Source organism: Lutjanus erythropterus, chromosome 3 (assembly GCF_056507025.1).
Source record: "Lutjanus erythropterus isolate fLutEry1 chromosome 3, fLutEry1.hap2, whole genome shotgun sequence".
NCBI classification, from domain to species: Eukaryota; Metazoa; Chordata; class Actinopteri; order Lutjaniformes; family Lutjanidae; genus Lutjanus; species Lutjanus erythropterus.
The window spans coordinates 10364220-10387109 of record NC_139319.1 but is presented as its reverse complement, the minus strand read 5'-3'; the positions used below and the strand labels follow the sequence as shown (position 1 = coordinate 10387109).

Sequence of the window (22890 nt, the reverse complement as noted above, 5' to 3'; positions counted from 1 at the left end):
ATTTTGAGCAGTTTCAATCACTTTCTCCAAAATCCAAGCACTTTTCAAACCTTGAAAACACTGCATTAAAATTCAAGTAGTTTCAAGGACTAACAGAACCAATACGAACCCTGTAAGATACTTTTTGTTACCGACCCTGTCCTCAGCAGTGCATGGCATAACTTCAGAGCTGGTACTCCTCTCTGCTTCTCCCAACCGGGGGTGTGTCACATCTACTGTAGGTAATATATCCAAGTTATCCCTTTAAACATATTTAGGTGGATATACTGACACACTGGACACAGTGACATGCAAACTCAAAAACGGTACATGAGCACACATGCTCTCTTTCTGTCGGAAAGTGATACTCACTGCTGAGCTTGCTTCTGGGCCAGCTCCTTTGTCTTCTCCTGTAAGAAGCACACACACACAACACACACACACACACACAACAATTAAGTGCTCATTAAACTTTTAGGATGTGCATAGGAGAGCCACACTTCATGACGCTATCACTAACCTGCAGAAAGAAATGCCACTATCATATTTACACAACCTCACACACCCACAGTGACGCATGTTGATAATTACTTTGTGACCCACTGAACTGAATATAAGCTTACTCTAATTATACGATGACTCTAACCCCCGATTTTTTTGGATAAAACATATAAATCCTTTGAATAAAACAAGGTAGAATGCAGGGTTTCCCACACTGTTCTTTAGCAGAGGCTGACCACCTCATCAGAAACCTCTGCTGACATAAAAATAGTTACAGACTTTTTAAAAAATAAAACATAAACCTTCAGGGGAAATGAGAAGAGATGCAATTGCAACAAATTCCATCTAAATTTTTTAATGGTAATTTAGAGAGCAGTTAGACTGCAGTTAGCAGAGGAAAAGGTGAGCAGTGAACTTGTCGATTTGGCAGTAAATGTACAGTGTGGGTCAGTTTGTCAGTGAATAAATGCTGCAGCGTCTTCTTCTTCTTCTTGTGTGTATCGTTTATCAACTGCTAGAACAGTGTCGCTATGATGATCAGTTTTGCTCACTTTGAGGGATTACTACTGCAGTGGAAGTAGAAGTACCAAAAGTTGAGTTGAGCCATACCAAGTGGAAATACGTTTGGTTAGATTCTCAATTTGATTAGACATTTCTTAATCTAAATAATAAGAAAAGTTTTCTAACTTTTCAGTACTTTTTATTTCAGCAAAATTCGTCATTTTGCTGCATTGAACAGTTTGCCATCTTTTAGGAAAAAAAAAAAAAAATTTCTTAATTTTTAACAAAATATTTCCCAAACTTGAGTATCCTGAAAAGTGCTGTTGTGATATGATAAATTTTAGTTACTTAGCCCAGTCTGGAGGTCCTCATCTTTGAAGCCTTAACTTTATTAAAGGGAAACACGAAAGACTGCATACAAAACACTTAAGGCTGAAATTTCATTATTTAATTAATCTGTTGTTTGTTGAGCGGAAGATTAATTGGTTAGTCTGATGAAATGTTAAGAAAAATCATAAAAACACCAAAAACAACTTATGAGACATAACGTATCATCTTCTGTCATGTCTTGTTTTGTCCAAGAAATTCAATTTACACAACAAACACAACATAAAAAAGCAAATCCTCACATTTGAGCATCTGAAGCCAGCAACTAATTAGCACTTCTGCTTGATATAATTTTTGCCAATCGACATTCTGTTCATTGATTAATAATTTTAACTGTACAAATGATTGACTTTTGCCTCCATCCCCAAACTGTGTCTATGATGTAACAGAAATTGTGTATGTGAGAGTGTGTTTGTGCATTGTGTGTGTATTACAGTACAAAACATGTGATATCTGTTTAACTATTCACCTGACCCGACATGGCTGACCAGTTTGTCTCCACATGGGGTCATCTTAAGCAGAGACCAAAGTACCACAGAAACAGACACACAGACAGACACACAGACACGCAGACAGACAAACACACAGACAGGTAGACACTGACCCACGCAATGGTTTGGATTCGTCGGACGATCTTGAGCAGCAGTTTTCCAAAACTTCCAGGTGGGAAGCTTGAGGCAGAGTGTTGTATGCACAGACACAGCAGGTAGGCAGTCGTCAGCTTATGATCGTCTCCTGTGAGGGGAGTTTAAAGGGTCAGTTCACCCAACTAAAAAAAAAACAAAACCCTGACCTACTTTCAGCCTAGGACACAGTGTCCAGTTACATAAAGTACCTTAGGTTTCAAATTTAAGTTTGTCCTTTAAAACAAAATATTTTCCTAAGATAAGGGGTTCACTTAGGACAACCTCCTTGCCTAAGTGTACTAGGGCTTTCATGATAGCTGTTGTCATAACACAGCACGTGTGCACTTCAGATGTCATAGTTACACTTTACTTCAACATGAGAGCATCTAGTTAGCATTATTGACAGCGTTAGCTAGCTTCTCCAAAATAGACAACAAAGAAAACAGAAAAAGAAAAAAATGATAGCGTTGTTCTCCTCAAAGAATACTGAAAGAACAAGCACATGATGCAAAGTAAATTTAACCAGCAAATCAATGTGAGAAATCTGGTGAGAGACAAACTGTAGATGAAGTCATGAGGAAATATGAAAATCTAACTGTGACAGCGAGAAAGGCGAGCCAAATATCAACAGCAGGCAACAAAAACTGGAGAGTTTCAATGAAACGATAGCTAAGATAAATATATGAGACAGAATTATGTTTATGTTTGCAAATCTAAACTTGCTAACAAGTTGCACATCACTCACAGTGCCCAGTGGGTTTTCTCTGTCCTGAAAAATCATGGTGTCATGGTTCCTCCTCCTCAATCACCATAAATTCAGCCATTATCTTGTGTTTCACAAATTATTTCACTCCTGAGAGATCTGTGCCTTAAAATTTTCTGAGAAACATGGTCACTCGGGGCCTTCTAGCAACACATGGGAACAAGGTAATACTAAGAAGCTAAGGGTCAACACTTAGAGATTAAAGGATTTTCCCTTAAACATTCAAAGGAAATTCTTATGGTGATTTTATACAACTCATTTTTTTTCCTAAGGCATCCTTAGATAAAAATCTAAGGGCAGCCTTAGCTTAAGTGGCTTTATGCAACTGAGTGCAGTTCCTATGACAACAGCTGACAGTGAGGTCTGTGGATTATCCAGAGTAGCAGGGGCACTGATTCTAGGAAAAGATGTTGCTTTTCATGGACATTGCTATATATACACACACACCTCTCAGCTACAGAAGAACAAGAGCAAAAAATACTTGAAATGGGGTTATTTCTCTGTAACAGTGTAACAAGGCTCTTATGATTTCTCTGATTCCTTCTTGTTTCAATAAAACCAAATCCTCTTGTCATTAACTGTATTTGTCTAGTGTCTGCATTTATTGACAACCTCATCCTAGCCCGCTTGTTCTGTATTTCATTCTCCCTGCTAAATTTAAAATATTACCAAAACTAAAACTCTACAATTCTCAAATGCTTTGAGCAGCACAAATTAAATTCTATTCATTTCCACTATATCTGAGTGACAGCAGAAATCTCAGAGATTTCTTAAAACCTGAACCAATGAATGAAAACTATCAGCAAAGCTGGACACTAGGGCTATATGTCATATTTTATGGCATCAGCAGCCTAAAGAAAAATCAACAAAATAATAATTTTGATGAAGAGATTCATCAGACTAATGAGTTAATCTTTTTTTGTTAACTCAACTTTCTTTAACAAATTTAAAATGTCAGTTTCATCACCATAAATGAACTTTATAGTGCTGTTAGATTGCTGCTGGACCACCATGTTTTTCTTAAGTAAATTTTGACTTTTGGACTAGAGTTACTGGAAATGTTTGGATCACACAAGTCAGAAACAATTCTATGCAGACACCCCTGAAATCAAATTCTACAAACAGTATAATACTACTAATAATAGTGTAGCTTAATCTTTTTCTGCAACTGTGCAGAAATACCAGGTTTAAACAAACAGACATGCAAAAAAGCAGCACAGCATTCACATGTTGATTTAAAATTTGAGCGTCACTGAAGCTTTGAACTATTCTGCAAAGCCCTACTTGATAACCATTGGAGGTGAGTAATTTTGGTGAAATAATCCATAAAATGCAGCATAATACATCCACTAAGATAAAAACATTGCTTTATATAAGCGTAAAAATGATGTCTTATATGGTCTATTATATATTAAATCAGAGCACAGACCTCCAGGTTCAATGAGAGACACAATCCTGTTCAACAGCTGGTCTTCATGCGCCTGGTCAAACTCCAATTGTAGCCTTCTTTTCTGACCTCCTCCTCTTCCTCCTCCTCCTCCTCCACCTTCCCCTCCAGACAAACTAAGGGGTCCTCCCACTGCCGTCCCCCCGCCGCGGGGTTTCACCAGGTGAGGTTTGAAGCTGCGTCTAACTGCTGGAGCACTCGACACCTGCCCTGCTCTGTCCTTCAGTACAGAACCACACATCTTACAAGTCTGAGCCCCGCCCTCTCCCTCCTCCACCCCTGCATCATAAAGCTGGCCCAGGGAGCGAAGGCGTGCCAAGGTCTGAGCAGGCAGAGGCTTAGCGCCCGTGGGGTCCTTGTACAGGAAGATGTAATGCGCTCCGAAGGAGAGGAGGTCACCGTGTCGCAGAGTGGTGGAGCGCTCGCAGCGGGAAAAGTTCACCAGGACTGTGGCATGAAGCACCGGCTCGACGGCAACGCAGAACCGCTGACTCTCTGCCAGCTCTTCGCCCTTGTTGTTGTTGTTGGCATGACGACGGGGTGCGGGGACTCGCCGCAGGCGGCAGTGGAGAGGCAGGATGTCAGGAGAGAAAAGGCAGATGTTTGGGCGAGCTGATGGAGTCTCTTGACCGACTGTGTGCTGCTCTCTGTTCAGCAGGTACACCAAACAGTCCTGCAACACACGGCACAACAAACACCACATAATTAGACATACTGGAAGAGTCTAAGATAACTATGGCTGCCCCCTGAGAGTGAAATGTTTGAATCATCAGCTGGAGAACCCTTAGTCAACTGAGATTTTTCCTCCAGGGTAAAATCAATGCAATACGTCAGGTCTCATGGTCATGAAGATGTCTGCACCCAGACACACGGTGAGACTAAAGACCTGAATACATTCCCAAATGGATGTATACATGGACAGCCAGGGACTGGTATGGACAGCTGTGAACAGCTGCGGATACCACGGACATATAGTAGTGAGTGAGACCCAGGCAGCTGCCCAGAGGAAGAGAGGCCTTGCCCCGTCAGGCTCTGAGGTACAGGTAATCTTCAGCTTTGTGAAATGTGAAAACATAATGCAATGATTTACAAATCCTTTCCAACCTATATTCAATTGAATAAAGATAATATATTTGATCTTCAAACTGATAAACATTATTGTTTTTGTAAATCTACACTCATATTGAATTTAATTCCTGCAATATGTAAAGAAAAAAAAAAAGCAGCATGTTTACCACTGTGATACACCACCTTTTTTAATAGCAAGTGTTGGGAACTGAGGAAACTTATTGTTGAAGTTCTGAAAGTGAAATTCTTTCCTTTTCTGGTGTGATATACGATTTCAGGTGTTCAACAGTCCGGAATCCTCTGTTGTCTGATTTTGTGCATCATAATGCACCACATTTTTCCAATGGGAGACAGGTCTGGACTGCAGGAAGCCAAGTCAAGCTGAACTCTTTTACTACAAAGTGACACTGCTGTAAAATGTGCAGAATGTGTCTTGGCTTTGTCTTTCTGTAATAAGCAGGGACGTCCCTGAAAAAGACAATGTCTGGACAGCAGCATATGTTACTCCAAAACCTGTATATACTTTTCAGTGCCTTCACATGTATGAGTGGTGGGTCAGTGCCCATGATGCATGGAGCACTAAAACACCCCCATGCTGGATTTTGGCCTTGCCCCTTATGTGCAGAGATGTAATTGTGGATTCTAGATGATGAAACCCATTAATGTCTTTACACTGTGAGAAAAATTATTCTAAAACTGTTGGACTATTTGCCCACGCAGTTTTTAACAAAGTGATGAACCTCACCTCATCCATGCTTGTGAACACCTGAGCCTTTTTCAAGGATGTTCCTTTCATACCCAATCATGATTCTGTAACCTGCTGCCAGTTTACCTTTTGAATGTTCCAAACAGGTGTTTTGAGCATCCTACAACTTTACCAGTCTTTTGTTGCCCCTTTTCCAACTTGTTTTTTGGAACATGTTGAAGGCATCGAATTCAGAATGAGTGTATATTTACAAAAGACAATAAAGTTTAAATATTAAATATCTCATTTTTGTAATTCATACAATTGAATACAAGTCAAAAATGATTTGCAAACCATATTATACTGTTTTTATTTACACAGTGTGGGGTTTGTAATATGATACAGTCTCCAGCTTTTGTTTGAAAACTAGTGTTGACAAAAAATATAGAACATTTCTGTTCCATCGTTAGCATCACAATGTAGCACACGTTAGCTTGGAAGGCATTCATTTGGAAGGCTAATCCAGGTTTGACTTAGTTACAACATTACGTGAATGTCACTGTCACCCAGAAAATCCTGCCAAACCTCACTCAAAAAAATCTGGAATTCAATAAAGCACTGTTTGATATTCTGTACGAAAAAAAAAAGGAAAGAATAGTAGAATATTCGTATTGACCAGCCAAATCCAATTCCAATTACTAAATTCTAAGTTGGGTACAGCAATAAACATAACACATGAACCTCCTCATAATCCTCACCTGCCGATTGTATCCCTGTAGCAGCAAGAGGTGCGGAGACTGGTAAAGGGAGTGTCTCACTCCTCCTCCTCCCTGACTCCCCTCCTCTTTCCTCCGGCCGCTGGAGGCCGCCTCACGTTCTCGAGCCCTTAAGGGCCCTGGCAGGGTGGAGTAATAACGCTTGGGCTCATCTCCCACTCCCAGCTGCAGACACACACACAGAAACACACAGGGACTCAGGATTTACAGTCCCATTAATAATAAGAATGGTCCTGACTAGGCTACAGTGTGAGGCCCCACCTGGTTGAGGCTGGTCTCGCTGAGGCTGCGGCAGAAGGATGAGTTGCTGGAGCGGGGCAGGGTCAGTGTCCCCTTCGCCCTGTTCCTCTGGAGCTTACGAGCCTGAGCATTAATATCTACAGCGAGGCAGAGAGGAGGAGCGAGACAGAGAGAACGAGGAGGGATAAAGAGAAGGGCAAGAGGGAGAACAGGTGGAGAATAATAAAAAGGAACAAAAAGGCAGACGCAGAACAGGGAGGGAGAGAAGTCGAGGACAGAAAAAAAAAGAAAGGTAAAGAGTGGAAAATAAAAAGCAAGTACTTAAAGGAATAGTTCTGATTTTTTGTGGGTCTGTATGAAGTACTTATCCATACTCAGGTGGCAGCTGGCACGCCCCCAGTTTAAAAGAAGTACCAGTGTAGGAAGTTAACCAATAAACTGCTGTGGACAGGATCAGTAGCAAAATGTATTTTAGACACCTTAAAAAAGCAATATCAGTTCATGTGCATGCTATATTTAGAATACTTTCAACACTTTATATACTGTAGTTTTCAAACTAGACCTGAGGTGAAGGAGCTAGAAAGCGCTAGTAAGGAGAAGGACGTCTGCTTAGCCTGCTGCCACGGCGACCCAACCCCAGATAGGCTGAAGAAAATTGATGGATGAACAAAGATGGATCAAAACACTGTTGTATGTAAACTGTGCAGGATGCCATCCCGACCAAGACTGGTAATATAACAAACTTATTTTATCACCTTGATTGCTTCCGCCCTTCTAAGTACACAACACGTCACAAATCATAACCTACATGATCAATATTTTTGATATCATCCATAAAAAATTTTTCAGCTATGTTGCCCAGCCCTACATCAGTGTTTTCCAAGGGGAACACCCTGTTATACAAGCCAAATATCGCTCTATCCAATGACACCAGGCTAACAAAGGAGTCTGGTTTAGCAAGAGAGGGGTGCTGTGTGTGGCCTATATAATGGTGGTTTTGTGTTGAAAAAGATGTCCGACAGCCGGGTAAAGCAGTGAAAACATTCTAACTATAGTGTACACTTACACTGATTTTCTTAGGTGGGCTTTTTTGAAATGGCTAAAATACATTTTGCTGTCTACAGCACATTGTTAAGCTTATGTGCTGGTATCCTGTCTTCCTCTCCAAACCGGGGGCGTGCTGATTGCCATCTGCTGCAGGTAATACACCGATCATGGATAAGTACATCATGCAACCCCACTTCAAATAACAGGAACAAAAAAGTGACGTGCATTGTTAGCATGTGTGTTTGACTCATGATTTAAGCAACATCTCAGGCTGTAGAAACGTACAGTCATGTGTGAGCTGAGTGGAAACTACATAAAACAAAACCAGTCAGATGCAGTAGATGGTGCTGGATGGAGCAGCACGTGGCTGACAACAGTGAACCTGATGAGAGGTGAACCGAGCAGCTCTTCATGAGTTGAATTTGAGGCCATGCGATGGCTCACACAGATTTAAACACACACATACACTCTCACTGGTTGAATCACTGGCAATGGGGGTGGCGCTGGTGACGACGCAGGTAGAGGTGGTCTCCATGGCAATGACTGACAGCCACCCTACCTGAGACCAGTCCCCACCTTTAGAGCTGGACTGTACTGCTCGACCACACCGCAGGGGGGAGCTCCTGTGTTTGCCCAGCCCAGACCGACCCATTAGAGCCGCCAGGAATTGGGAGGTTTTGGGCCCTACAGCAGGGTGGGAGGGGTTACGAAGGAAAAACACCCCCTCGTCGAAAACACCAAGCACTGAATAACCCCCAATACACACATATACCAACCGCACACCACGAGACATGCATGCAGTGTGGAGCAAAGAAGAGTCTGTGGTTCTTCTAGTGAGTCACATAAGCAGTTAGTAAGGAGAGATACACAGTTAAAGGTATGAGGTGCAGGATTTTCCCTCTGACATATCACTGTCAAATTAGAAATAAGATATTGTACTAAAAAGCTAAACAAAAACAAAAACAAATCTGGTCTGATTGGTGCTTTCTTTTGGCTCAATTTGGGTGTTTTTGTCTTTGACATTATGAGAAATCCAATTTGTTTTCCCAGTGGGTTGGCAAGTGACATTAAAACCAGAACAAAGCGGAATTGGGAAAGCAGATTGTATCATTGGAGGTTGATAATACAATTAATTTGGCTGTGATGTGTTCATGTAATTAATGAAAATCCTACCGTACCCTTAAAATGCTATCTCATTGTAAAAAATGTGTGTAACTAGTCACACATGTGCATGCATGCTCACACATACACCAGGGGAGGGAAAAAAGACAACAAGTGAAAAGCAATAAGTAAAGAGAAAGAGACTCCAGGGTTTGTGAGTAAACACTACAACACAAAAGAGAAAGGTTAGTGAGAAAATAAAAATATGTGTATTAATATGTATTTGTTGATAAACCAGTTTTATCCCAGAAGGTATTCTCTGCTGTGATTATTTTTGTTTGTATTTTCAGACGCTACCAAAAAAAAACAGAGGCTCAAGTTGTAGTTGTAACTGAAATGTCTCTAAGCACAGTAAGGAACATGTTTAAATGAGAAGGTTGGTGGCAATGTTTATGTTTCTTACTGCAAACAAATCCAACAAAAGACCAAAACAAACAATAAACTGATACCACAAGCAAATATTGTCTGTGTTGGTGTTTCCAGAGCCTGATACAGTTTATACCTCTGCACCACGGCATTTTCTTGCACTTGTGGATCAGAAATCTACTTGCCTAAAGTCATTTTTACTTGCCCCTGTACAAACTGATTTATTTATTAGAGGAAATCGAATAACAACAAAGTCTACAGTTAATTGTCATTAGACTTGCACCGATTAATCGGCAATGCTCGGAATCGGGCCGGTTTTCACGTGACTGGCCTTGACCGGTGACCGGCCGGTCAGCGTCACAAATCCGGTTCTGTGCCCGTCATTGTCACACACATGTTCTGCACGATGGTCACGTCATACGCGCAGCAGACAAACTGACCGTGACGTCAACACAGCGCTGATAACAGCTACACACTCAGACACGTCTGCTTGAAGCTGGTGTCAGAGACAGATTCCAAGAACAGGATAGACAGAGCAGCTGACAATGTCGCAAAACAGCCGTAAACTCTCTCGCACTTCAGGCTAATGCTAGCAATCTAGCAGCAGACTGCTGTTCACAGAGGGACAGTTAAAATCTCACCTCCTGTTCTGGCTGAAGAATAAACATCCTGTGTTGATGTGTCTCCTCAAACATTTTCTCATCCAGACACGTTTAACTTCTGTGTTTGTTTTTCTCACGGCAAAGTTTTACTTCAAACTGTTGCACCGCGTTAGTCTCCGGTTTGTTTACATCCGTTTCCACAGGAGATCACGTGAAATCGCGTCCCGCGAAATCCCGCGAGATGATCTCGCGAGATCACGTTCACCCAATTCATAATCTTAATATAAAATTATAATAAGGCCTGGTTGTAATCTGGATGATTTTGGAGAAAGTATTAAATGAATATTTAATAGTCAGTGTCTTATTATGAACATATTTACAAGAAAAGTTGCAAAAATGTTTGTGAATGCTGTCAATTACAGTTCTTAGAAAGACTGAAAATCGGAACCGGCCAAAATCGGAATCAGTAGTTCAGACCCCTCAAAAATCGGAAATCGGAATCGGCTAAGAAAGTTGAAATCGGTGCAAGTCTAATTGTCATGTTTAATCTAGGGCTGTAACGTCTATAAAATGTCAGAAAATAGTGAAAAATCTTAATCACGGTTTTTCAAAGGCCAAAGTGATTTCTTTAAATGTCTTGTTTTGTCAGTCTTAAACCCAAACATTTTCAGTTTAATATCATAATAAATGAAGAAAATCTTGAAATCTTCATATTTGAGAAGCTAAAAAATAGCATTTTCTGACAATATGCAATAAAAATTACTTAGCAAAATAGTTTAATAGTTTAATTCCTTTTCACCGATTGCTGGGTGAGGCAAGTGAATTGCCAGATTTACTTGGCCAAAGTGGCATTTTACTTGCCCTGCGCAAGTGGGCAAGCCTTATTGTTGAGCCCTGCATAGAGCTCCACTGTTGTCTATACACTGTTAAAATCACATCAGTGAGCCACTGGGCAACATGTTCCTTCACTACAGTGAATACTGCAGTTTATTTTGAGTCAATCCACCACAGATAATCCTGCTGTGTATTAATCCATGGTTGCAAATAGCCCCCCAAAAATGTACTATTTACTAGATTTTGAGTAATGTTTTCTAAAAAAAAAAAAAAACAGCTTTTGTACAAAATTACCAAGTCTTGTTTAAAGGTGGAATATGTGATAATATAGCAGGGTCTTGTTGCATGCAGAAAAATAAGAGCATTTAATACGCCAAATATGTGCAAATAACTTTTAAGAACAAAACTAGATATTTATAACACAGACAGTGCAGAGAAGTCAGACAGTATTGTGGGTTTTGGTATTTTCATGGTATTTGTTGAAAAATATATATTAACACAAAACTTGGCCTTTTTCCACTGCTTTTACAGATTGATTAATACTGTCTTGTGTACTATTCAAAATGTGCACACAGCACAATATCAACCAACTCTACTGTGCAACAATAAATAAATTAAAAAAAAGATTGTTGACTGACTGTCTGGCTACCACAGAAGTTGGCATGGCAACCAGTAAACCTTGGCATGCTGCATGAGAAATGTTACTGTGGCTGCAAAGAGCAATGTGTGACTGCGAGGCTGAAAATAGTTTCTCTGTCTCTCTGAACACTGTTGTACACTAACTGTGTGTTTATACATGTCTTCAGGGGAGAGTGTGTGCATGTGTGTATAAATGGCAAACTTCATCAATCATCAATCAGTACACCAATCTGTGCAAAGGTCACTTCATGGCTCCAAAAGACACACACACTCACATAGACATTGATTCATATTACTGCATTGCAGATGTAAAGTCACAACAGGAGTTTTAATGAGTTTGTGAGTTTGTTTTCACATTATCTATTGAAATCTATCTTCAGAATAGTGAATCTCTGAGTGTACACTGTTCAGGTATGACCCACTACAGTCTTGTGCAGGTATTCCAGTAGGAAAATGATAGCTGTAGTAGATATGTGTCATTCATAAAAACACTGGAGTGCCCACACCCATCCACACCTCCGGTCGCAAAGGATTCAGCTTTCACTCAATCAATCGACCAGCTGTCCATGCATTTCCACAGCACTGTTAGTGTGTGTGTGTGTGTGTGTGTGTGTGTGTTTAAGTGCTCAACTGAACATGAAAAGTGTGCGTGTCTCTAATAGAAATCAAACTGTCTTCACAGGACAGCACTTCCACATAAAAAAATACAGTGGTAATCACCAAGGAACAATATCTGCTACAGAGGATAATAACTGTGACGAAAGCTCTTGTTCTGCATCTACACACACACACACACACACACACACACACACTGCAGAGGAGGTAACGAGCTGTGCTTTTCTGCTGAGTTTGACTTGTCAAGAAAGGAAGGAAATTAGACCAGCTGCTCTGTGTGTGTGTGTGTGTGTGTGTGTGTGTGTGTGTGTGTGTGTGTGTGTGTGTGTGTGTGTGTGTGTGTGTACCTGTCTATCTATACTATATATGTGTGTGTGTTTCCTCACCAGCAGTGATGGTATCCTTCTCCTTGGCATTGAGTTCCTCCACCTCTGCTCTCCTGCGCAGCTCAAACCTGCGAGCGTGTCCTTCTCTGGGTTTCCACAGCTCCTGGAGTAACAGTGGCTTTTCGTTGTCCCCCAGCGCACGTAAGCATTCAGTTCTCCATCCCCCTCCTCCTATCCCACCTCCCCCCTCCAATCGCCCGATCACATCGCACAGGACGTAGGAGTGAGCAGCATTCTTGTTGAGGGAGTAACGCTCAAGCGCCTCTTTGACCAGCTCCTGTGCACTGGAGCGCGGCGTGGCCAGGACGCTTTTGTAGTTGGCACCAGCACAAATTTCATCTCCAAAAATTTTCAGGACCCCGGGAGCCGAGCTCTGCGTGGAGAGTTCAGCTGGGTCGTCTGCCGGTCGCTCTGGTGGTTCAGTCGTCGAGCGACGGTCCCCACGAGTGTTTGTTCCAGTTTCTACTGGGACTCTGTCTCTGTAGCTCAGAGTCCGGTACAGGACCTGGTGAGGAGACAAAAAATACTCAGCATACTACAGGGCCACTTTATCACACACAGTATGTACAGTATTTGTGTCTTGCGTTGTTTACTAGAGGGTTAGCTGACTTAAATCACAAAAAAAGACATCTGCCTGCTGTGGCATCCAGCCATGCAGATTGTTTTGGTTTTATTTGCCAAGATTCAAAGGACAAGCGTGTCGGATTTAGTCTCATCTAGCAGTGAGGTTTCAAATTGCAACCAACTTGCCCCACCCTCCCCTTCCAAGCATATAGAAGAACCTACAGTGGCTGTGAAACTCTAATAGAAACATGGCAGTGCAACATGGTGGCCTCTGTGGAAGAGAACCCACGCCCTCTGTAGATAGAAATTCTAAGGTAATGAAAACACAACTATTCTTATTTTCAGGTTATCATACACTAACACATATTTATGATAATATTATATTCCATGTCTGCCATATTCTGCCAATAAATCCCCTTAAATCTTATGCACCGGATCTTTAAAGACTTCTGTCACCATCCCAGTACACTAGAGGTGAAGAGAATTTTGTTTGTGCTAAAATAATTGGAAGATAACACTAGCAGCTATGACAGGATGTAAACACTAACACCAGCATGCTAAAATGTTCGCTGAGACAATGCTAACATTCTGGGCCCCGTTTCCCAGAGCCTTCGTAGCGCTATGTGCATCGTAAGTTGTATTTTAAGGTCTCCCTTAAGGTTACGGGCTGTTGCCCAGAGTTAAGACAACCTTAAGGGAGACCTTAAAATACAACTTATGACGTAGCGCTGCGAAGGCTCTGGGAAACGGGGCCCTGATGTTTTGCAGGAGAAATGTTTGCCATCTTAGTTTGGCGTGTTAGCATACTGCCATTTGCTAACTACAGCCCTGAACACAGTACAAGCACAGCTGTCCAAAGTATTAGACATATTTAAAATCTTGACTTGATGATGATGCTCGATTAAAAGCAGTTTATTTTAGGTTACAGTTCATCCTGAGGGGAACATGAATATCTGTAACAAATTTTATGGCAAGCCGTCCGACAGTTGTCGAGACATTTATCTCGAAACCACAAATGCCAACCTTATAGTTGTGCAAGATGAAAAGGCAGAGGATCACAAAAGAGGATTCATCCTCTGAAGACAATGAATGACTGTCAAAAATTTAGTGCCAATCCATCAAGCAGATGCTCAGCTATTTCAGTCAGAACTGACCAACACTGTCATCTGTGGCGTCATGCTGTTAGTGTGGCAAAAAATTCCATAAACCGTTACACTGAATAATCCATTTAAGATATTGGAAAACATCAACAAATAAAACAAAAACTATCTACATGCTTAGATAAATCTAGAGAAAGTGATAAGATATGTTAGATGTGTCTAGTGCTCAGCCAAGCTCTTCACTAAACGCTCCATTAATATTTACTAGAGTGTGTTCCTTTCCATCATTAAATTTGACCTTTATTTATCTAAAACGGTCTCTTGAGATTGAGTTTATACAACAATGGCTGTGTGTATGTTTGTGCGCGTGTGTGTACCTGTGTGAAGGTCCTGCTCTGGCGTTTCAGGCGGCTCTTGGACGGCAGGGACATACTGGCCCCCGAGGAAGAACCGTAGAACATGGTGCTGCTGTTGGCTTCACAACCTCCACAACTGGTGAGCAGAGAAATACGTTTTAACCCATTGTAAAGGTTTCAAAAATTTAAACACACACACTCATATGAAAAAGTCCATGCAAAAAAGTTGATGATGGACACACAGTTACATCTTACACTTACTTGTTGAACATTGTAGATCTGGAAGGTAAAGAAAATCTACTCTAAATCTATCAGGTAAAATGTATCCACCATAAACACACAATGAAAAATGACAAAAACTGTGATGTGTGTTTGTATTTGTGTGTACGTACCTTGATGCTGTTCTGTATTGTCACTCCTATGTGCAGCAGCACCAGGTCAAGGTTTACAGTTAAGGGTCAGATGATTTGCATCTCATTTCACCGTCATCTTTTATACTGGAGCAAAAAAAAAAGAAAAAAAAGACAATGTTAATATCATTTTACAGTAAAACTGAGGAGTTCCTGCTGTGTTCTGGATCACTGGTGTTAACTTCTTTTCCAGGTCCATGGGGATTCAGATATTATTGCTGTGGCTTTCAGCTTTTTAAAGATTTCTTAACAGAACTAAGCTGTTTTCATGCCAGAGTCAAAATTGCAAATCAACATCACACTGCCTGCCAAAGACATCTTTGACTTGGGAACCATCGGCAGAGACAGTGCACAGCTTTGATCAGGGCAAAATCTAGACATAAAAAGCGTATTTTTGTATAGAAACCAACTGTGCTGCTCTTTTAAAAAGTCAATTTGTGTCTGTAGTTACCAATACAATATACTGTATATTCAGATACTGACTTCAGACTTTGAGTTCCCTGAATGCATTTAACCACAGTGACTCATCTATCTTTTAGGACTGAGGTCACTACAAAAATTTTAAAATCAAAAAATGGGTTGATCATTTCGGACAATGAGAAATAGGAATTCAGTGTTTTATACAGCATATGACAGGATTGGTTCTACAGATGTTCTAATACCATTTTTCCTTCTCAATACTGATTCTGATACCTGAACTTTGTGTGTCAGCCAATAATGAGTACCGATCCAATACCACTGTGTTAAAACAATAAACACACACATATACATGTACATACATACATACATATACTGTAGGCCTGGCTCAGGTTAAATAATTCAGATACGGGACGCAACTGAGAAGTAGCAGGGTCCTGTTTTGGGGCCAACTATCTGATACTGGATTGGCACATAGACTCTAGGGATGAAAATTACAGAATTCCAAAAAGTTTCAAATTTCCAACTTTTATTTATCATTAAAATCATGTTTGATTACTGTGCTTTAAAAAACTCATGGTAAATGCTTCTGCATTTGTTTTGGATCAATAAAAACACTGACATCATAAAGGATACAGTGTTATTTCAAACCACTGAGAGGTTCCGATGTAAAACGTATGATCAACATAAAAGGTTTCTGCACACCTGAATGTGTGACAGGTGAGTCAGAGGAATGTGAAACTTGAAGATAACAAGATGAACTCCTGCATGTTGTTTTTCTTACTGCTGAAAAGTTTTATTTGATTAGGGGATTTCAGTCTGTCCAACTTTTAAATATATATCATATACATATAATTTATACAAGATGAAGGTCAGACAGACTGAAACATAATCTAATAAAACACTTCAGCAGGAAGCAAAACAGTGTCTCATTATCTTCAATATAAACCTTGGTGAAATGGTTTAAGGGTGTGTATCAGAGTCTTTTGAACATTTTCACTACATTTTAACAATATAACAACACCACTAATAACCGTGATAATTTTGGTCACTAATTGTGATATGAAATTTCCATACGGTTTCATCTCTAATAAGCGCACTTGCCAATATCAGATCCAGCTAAAATGTTGCATCGGCATTTCCGATACTATTATCTGTTTCCTAACAACAATAATGGGTTCATTTCAAATTCTTTAGAAAATCGAAAGCTACGTTACACCTTTCCTTATTTTGTTACATATTTTCTATTAACCAATTTAGGGGTGCAACTAATTATTTTCAATGTTGATTAATCTGTCCATAATTTCAATTAATTAATCCTGTCACGATCTTGTCAGTTGAAAAATATTCTTAAACGTCTTTCATGTGATGATTATTTTCATTATTAGTTAATCTGTCAGTCAGTTTCTTGATTAATTTTCAGTGTTTCCCAAAGCTCAAGATGACGTCCTCAGAAACCAGAAAGAAAATATTCACATTTAAGGAGCTAGAATCAGAGAATTTTGACTTTTTTTCTTAAAAATAACACAAACCAATTAATCAATTATCAAAACAGTTGTCAATTAATTTAATAATCTATTAACAATCGATTATTTGATTAACTGTTGCAGGTCTAAACCAATTTATTATTTTTTGACAGAAAGGAATTGAAAACATACATGAATTGCTACCAGAGCCCAAGATTATGTCAGATTATTTAGTCTAATCAACAGTCCAAAAACACCTAATCAAAGAATAAATCAATTTTGAGAAAAAAACAAAAAGCATTTTTGTTTAGAGAAAGCAAATCATCATATTTATAAAGCTGGAACCAACAAATATTTGCCATTTCTGGTAAAAATAAATGATTTTGGTTATTAATTGCCAATTATTTTTTCTGTTAATCTGCAAATCAATTACTCATTTCAGCTTTAATAGTTTAGATTTTTGCATTTTTCATCTTATTGTTTCTCTTGCAAGTCTACTGACTGTCTTTTTCCTCCCTGCTGTCTTGTGAGAATGTGATCTTGAACTTGATGCGACTGACACAATGAAGCATAAATGAAAAATGATAAAACACTATTATATCTGCCTGCATCCAGGTCATGCATTTTATCTCAATAAACAGGTCTGTATCCAGCCCATGTCCCTGCAGAAGGTGAGTCACGCTTCACTCTTGGCTTTGGATGAACTCTTTTGACCGATGAAGACCTTTCGTGCAGGTTACATCAGGATTTTTACACATTTTGCAGCCAGTGTAGCATCAGATCTGCCAGCAAACGAAAGCAGCACCTCATCCAGTCTGTTTTGATTGCAACTTCTGCTGTTATCCACTTACAGAGTACATCACCTCTTTTCAGTAAATATTTGGCATGCAGCCTAAAAGGTGTTGTTGTAGCTGACTCTGCAGGCACTGGTGGGATAACGTGACTATTTTAAATGCCTGCTAATCCACAGTAATCTGGCTACTTGGCCGCAGTTAACTCAATCCTGGGGCCAACAAACCCCTCCTGCGTCCACACACACACACACACACACACACACACACACACGGCGAGAAACAGAGACAGAGGGGCCTAAATTTTGCATTGGTAGGTTGTGTATTGTGACCCAGGAGGTAGTGTTACATTTGGTAATCATGTCACACACACTACAACTTCTACAGCACCTTTTGACTCACTGTCTGTCCTTGTCTCGTCTACGAGAAGGTCAAAAAAAATGAGACTGCGCCGAGCGAAAACTTGACACCCATAACAGACTGGACAATACTGAGCAGAACTTGTGAGCACTACGGGTCTGCCCTTTATTTTAGTGACCGTCCGTCTGTTTACGACTTTTGGGCGCCGTGGTCGTCAGTAGCAACCGCCGTAGCAACAAAAGGCAGGAGAAAATCCTCAGAAATTAATCCGCTGATGAGTCGTCAGGCGCGGCACTAAAAGCTAACAGCCCGGCCGCTAACGGTCCGCAGGTGTGTCTAATGATTGTAGTCGAGCTCGTCTCACACACATTAATCAATCAATTAGCGTAAACACTGTGTCGACACGTGAACAACACTCGCCAACAATAAAATTAATTAGCTGCTTTTAACTACGAGGGTGGTAAAAAGCTGTGGCGCTTCTGCTCGCGAATAAAATAGGTCCTGGAAAAGTTGAGGTGTGATTCCAGCAGTGACAAGCCCAGTCCCCTGAGGGCTCTCCTGGTTGTCTGTTGCGTTAGTACTCACGCTGCCTGCAATGCGTGGCTCCATAGTGCTGGGGAATCCTTCTTGGCTTCTCTCTCATTCCGTCTCCCTTTACAACACAGAAATTCCCCAGTAAAAAAAAAAAAAGGGTGGGAAAAAAAATACCTCCAGCTGCCCTGTTCCGAGCGACACCCAGCCGTCCGGGGCTCCCACCCACATCCCCCAAAAACAGCCCGTTAACTTGGACCACAGCCAACCGCTGAGGGCTCCGGTGTCTGTGCGCACATCTCCGCCGAGTGTCCAGCAATGCCCGCTGCCTCCGGCAACCGCATTCCCACATCCACAGCGGTTCAGTGCCGAGCCCCGACGGAAACAGCCGAGCTCCGGCGCTGCCTCACCTCGTCGCACCTGCTCTGGCACCCGAGAGGACGGAGAGGTCTCCGCCTGGCGGACACCGGCGGTACTGCACAGCATGGAGGCGGTGGAATAACGACGATCCAAATTTGTTAATACTCTTAATTGGGGAGTGTGATTAAATTGGTATGACGAGAATGAACATAGTGGTTTAGTTTTAGGGATGGATTTAATTTAGAACAGGAGTGGGAGTATCAAGAATGTTGGCTCTTCCTACTCCATTTTGGACATGAAATGTTCATTTATGTTGCTTATTGACGGTTTAATATATACGCTGTTATTTATTTATTTATTTATTTATTGTTTTTACATAATTTCACTTTTTAGTTTTTGCTGTTTGAAATAAATAAATCAAATACATCAGTCTATAAAATGAAAATAAAATAATCCAGTCAGGATCAGCATATTATTATAAAGTTTATTGCAGGTTATTTTGATTTATTTACAGCAGTCTTTATTCCAAAATCCAAAACATTAATAATAATGACCTGAGATTTAAAAATCTATTGTGTTATTCAATTAATTTCGTGGTAATAGGCGTGTGTTTTGTCTGTATTTATTCATGTTACTTATTTCATAATGTCTCATTCATGTTGGAAACTTTGAATGTTCATACTGGCCCTGAAAAGTTTTTATATCAGTCTAATCCATTTGCAGGGAGAGTGTGTCCAAAAATGTTCAGTTATTTGTTTTCCTTGTAGTTGTCCATTTGTTGACTTATTATTTAAACTCTGCAACTCATTATTCTAAATGAAAGTAATGTTATGTCTTTTTTTTTTTTTTTTTTTTTTTTTTTTAAAAAAAGGACCTCTGACATGTCTAAACCACACAATTGCATTTGTTTCAATAGTAATTTTGAAAGAATGAAATTTGCAAACTGTAATAGAATAAAAATAAATGGATAAATAAAAGTTTTCTATTGTGTTGCACTGAGGAAGTCTTCATTAACATGGATTGATGACAGAAGGAGCCATTATTTGGATGATGGTGAAACAAAACTGAACAACTGCAGACGTTACACAGTCCCACTTTAAGGGGACAAAAATGCTCACTAACACACACATGGTCTGTATTCATATTCACAAATAGGTGCATCGCCCTTCATCATTAATAATTAAGACTGATTAACTTAAATCTCCTCTTTTTATTCATTTCTTCTCTAATAAGGTGTGATGCTACATTTTCTTGAACAAAACCCTTATACTTGATTCTCTTTAGTTTCCTTGACATGAAAGCTTAGTTGAATCGAAATAGGCTGAAAATGGTTAAAATATTAATTCCAATGTACAGCATCCAAATATATCTTTATATTTCATTGTATGATTTTTTAAAAAATACCTGGCGTAAAACTGCTGCAATTTTATCTTCAACAGTGTCTGCAGACAAAACGTTGTTTTACCAAAGAGGTGAAATAATATAAAATGCAGAGTCCAGGATATACTGCATGAAAAAACTTTTTTATTACAAGAGAAATAGAAAAGATAAAAGCATTGTTGGCATCATATAGGCTTATCACAGCACAAAAGCACCACGGACACAATAAACCAATATGAAAACTAGAGAGAAAAAGAACATGAGAGATAATATAATCAGTCCCGTACGACCGTAAAGAAAACACCAGCAGCACTGAGAACAGAGTCAGCAGCTCCACAATCACAGAGCGTCTATAAACAATGTACAGAGGGTCCATGAAGGCTTCATGGAGACTTTATAAAACTCTATACAAAGTCAGGTGGGCACTGTATGTCTGAATGAGACAGATATAATAATAACCAAGACAAGACAGACACACGGCAAATCCTCAAATACTTCATCTCACCGTCATCAAACCCGCATTAGTCAAAATACTGGCTATGATAGGTTATAATACACCCCCGAGAACTCCAGCCCAGTAAATGCTCAATCATTTGGTGTTTCTCAGAGGCTCAAGTAAACACTTTTAGTGTACAAATACTAAAAGGTATTCTTAAATCAAGAATATATCTGAAGAGTTTCATTCCAAGCAGAGATATCCACAGTGGCACTAATGCAATCCCCACAATAATCCGTATTTAATAAATTACTACTTCATAATGATTAAAAAAGAAAATATGTAACAATGCTAATATCAAAGATGTCAGATAAATTTTAACCTTGGTGTGTTTGTTGGTCAGAGATCAAACATTGTGAATACATTTTTTTGAATTCTGGTGTTGTTTTTTCTTTTGTCACTAGATGATTTTCTTTTTGGACCCATAGAGCATAATGATGCATTTATGTGCTGGTTGGTAAGTTCTCACTACAAAAAATCTTTAGTTAGTGAGGAATGAACATTATGAAGTTTTGAAATGAAAGTGTATATTCTTACTTTAGAACTACACTTGCTTAAATGAAAACAAATTCATTTATATGGGTTTATCACAGTGTATTTTATTGCAAACCTAAATGTAAATCATTTATAGTTCTTTTTTTTTCATAATCTACAAACATATCTCCTGCTGTAATATTTGTAATATTGTACATCAATTTCTATCTGCTTTTAAGGGATAGTTCAAATTATTGGAAGTGGGGTTGTGTGAGGTGCTTATCCATTGTCAGAGTTTTACCTACAGTAGACGCCGGTTGGTTCGCCCCAAGTTTGAAGAAGCAGCAGGAAGCTATGCAATATATTGCTGTGGACAGGATCAGCAGGGAAATCTATAAGAAAATCTATATCAGTTTAAGTTTACACTATATAGGATTGGATATTGTCTCCTTTAAGAGAAATTCGTCTTCTATCTAGAATATTTTTACTTTTTTATCTTAACCTTGAGCTGTTATATGAGCCAAATATCGCTCTCTCCAAAGCCACCAGACTCCTGTGGCAAAAACAGTCATTTTTCCTTTGCAGAAAATGTGAGTTGCTGGTCTACTGCCGCCTTGTTCTGTTAGTGATTTTGTGTTATTGTGTAACTTGAACACTGAAGTCACACAATTACACAAACGCTCTAACAGATCAAGGCAACAGTCGACCAACAGCTCCCGTGCTATGCGAGGTAAAATTATTGATTTTGCCCATGGTGGCTTAAACATAGCTTGCTGCCGACCCTGTCCACAGCAGTTCATTGCTTGGCTTCTCTACACCAGTCGTACTGCTGCTTCCCCAAACCGAGGGCATGCCGACCTCCATCTACTGTTGGCAGTACACTGACTCTACATAACCGCCTCACCACTACAGAAGATCCGAACTATCTATTTAAAGTGTTCTCCTGTTCGGTCACTTTGTAAATATCACTCACACGTAAAGGAGAAAAGTTTTGGGGCTGCTGCCCTACTTGGGGCTGTGAGTAAGCAAGCGAAGCTGTGTGGAGCGGCGCCAGCATTAAAGAAAGCAGCTTCACAGCTATTTGATTCTGTATGCAGATTTTCATCGCTGCGGCTTTAGTGGTCCTTGAATGTGGCTTCACAGGCATTTAAGCCCAAATGATCCAAATCCTGAGAGACAGACAGCAGTGAAAATACATTGAATAGGAGCAGAGGTTTCAAGAAAGTACTTTACACCTTTAAATATTAGACCGTGTGACCTTTTGGTCCTTCAGCCACATTTATCACAAGCTCGTCCAATAAACCGTGTGCCACCACATACAGCTTAACACTGAGAGTACATACATATTTCAAATATACTTTTTATGTGTTCAAGGTACATGCGTTGATGTGTAAACATAGACTCAGCCGATTAGAGGCTTTGGATTCATGGGAGTCAGATATTATAGGATACATACAAACACACACGCAAGCGTACACACACACACACACGCACGCACACACACACACCTGAGATGCCTTAATATTGGGCCGGATTGTTCAACAATACTATAGCTTCAGTTT

At 39.9% G+C, this 22890-nt stretch overlaps 1 protein-coding gene across 2 annotated transcripts in view; it reads right to left on the bottom strand.

Moving 5' to 3' along the window:
- Positions 1–19036, bottom strand: part of radil (Ras association and DIL domains) — a 51041-nt gene extending 32005 nt beyond the window's left edge. Inside the window, exons 1-9 of one of the 2 annotated variants that reach the window (XM_084714957.1) lie at positions 18673–19036; positions 15036–15140; positions 14665–14779; positions 12624–13128; positions 6995–7110; positions 6716–6898; positions 4187–4877; positions 1973–2103; positions 352–389 (exon numbers count right to left, since the gene is read on the bottom strand). In XM_084714957.1, the coding sequence (XP_084571083.1) occupies positions 352–389; positions 1973–2103; positions 4187–4877; positions 6716–6898; positions 6995–7110; positions 12624–13128; positions 14665–14748 (1748 nt within the window). In that variant the 5' untranslated portion in view covers positions 14749–14779; positions 15036–15140; positions 18673–19036. Of the gene's footprint in view, positions 1–351; positions 390–1972; positions 2104–4186; positions 4878–6715; positions 6899–6994; positions 7111–8596; positions 8705–12623; positions 13129–14664; positions 14780–15035; positions 15141–18672 lie in introns of those variants that run through there. The other variant, XM_084714958.1, reaches the window with a different exon arrangement.
- Between the last annotated feature and the right edge of the window lie 3854 nt (positions 19037–22890).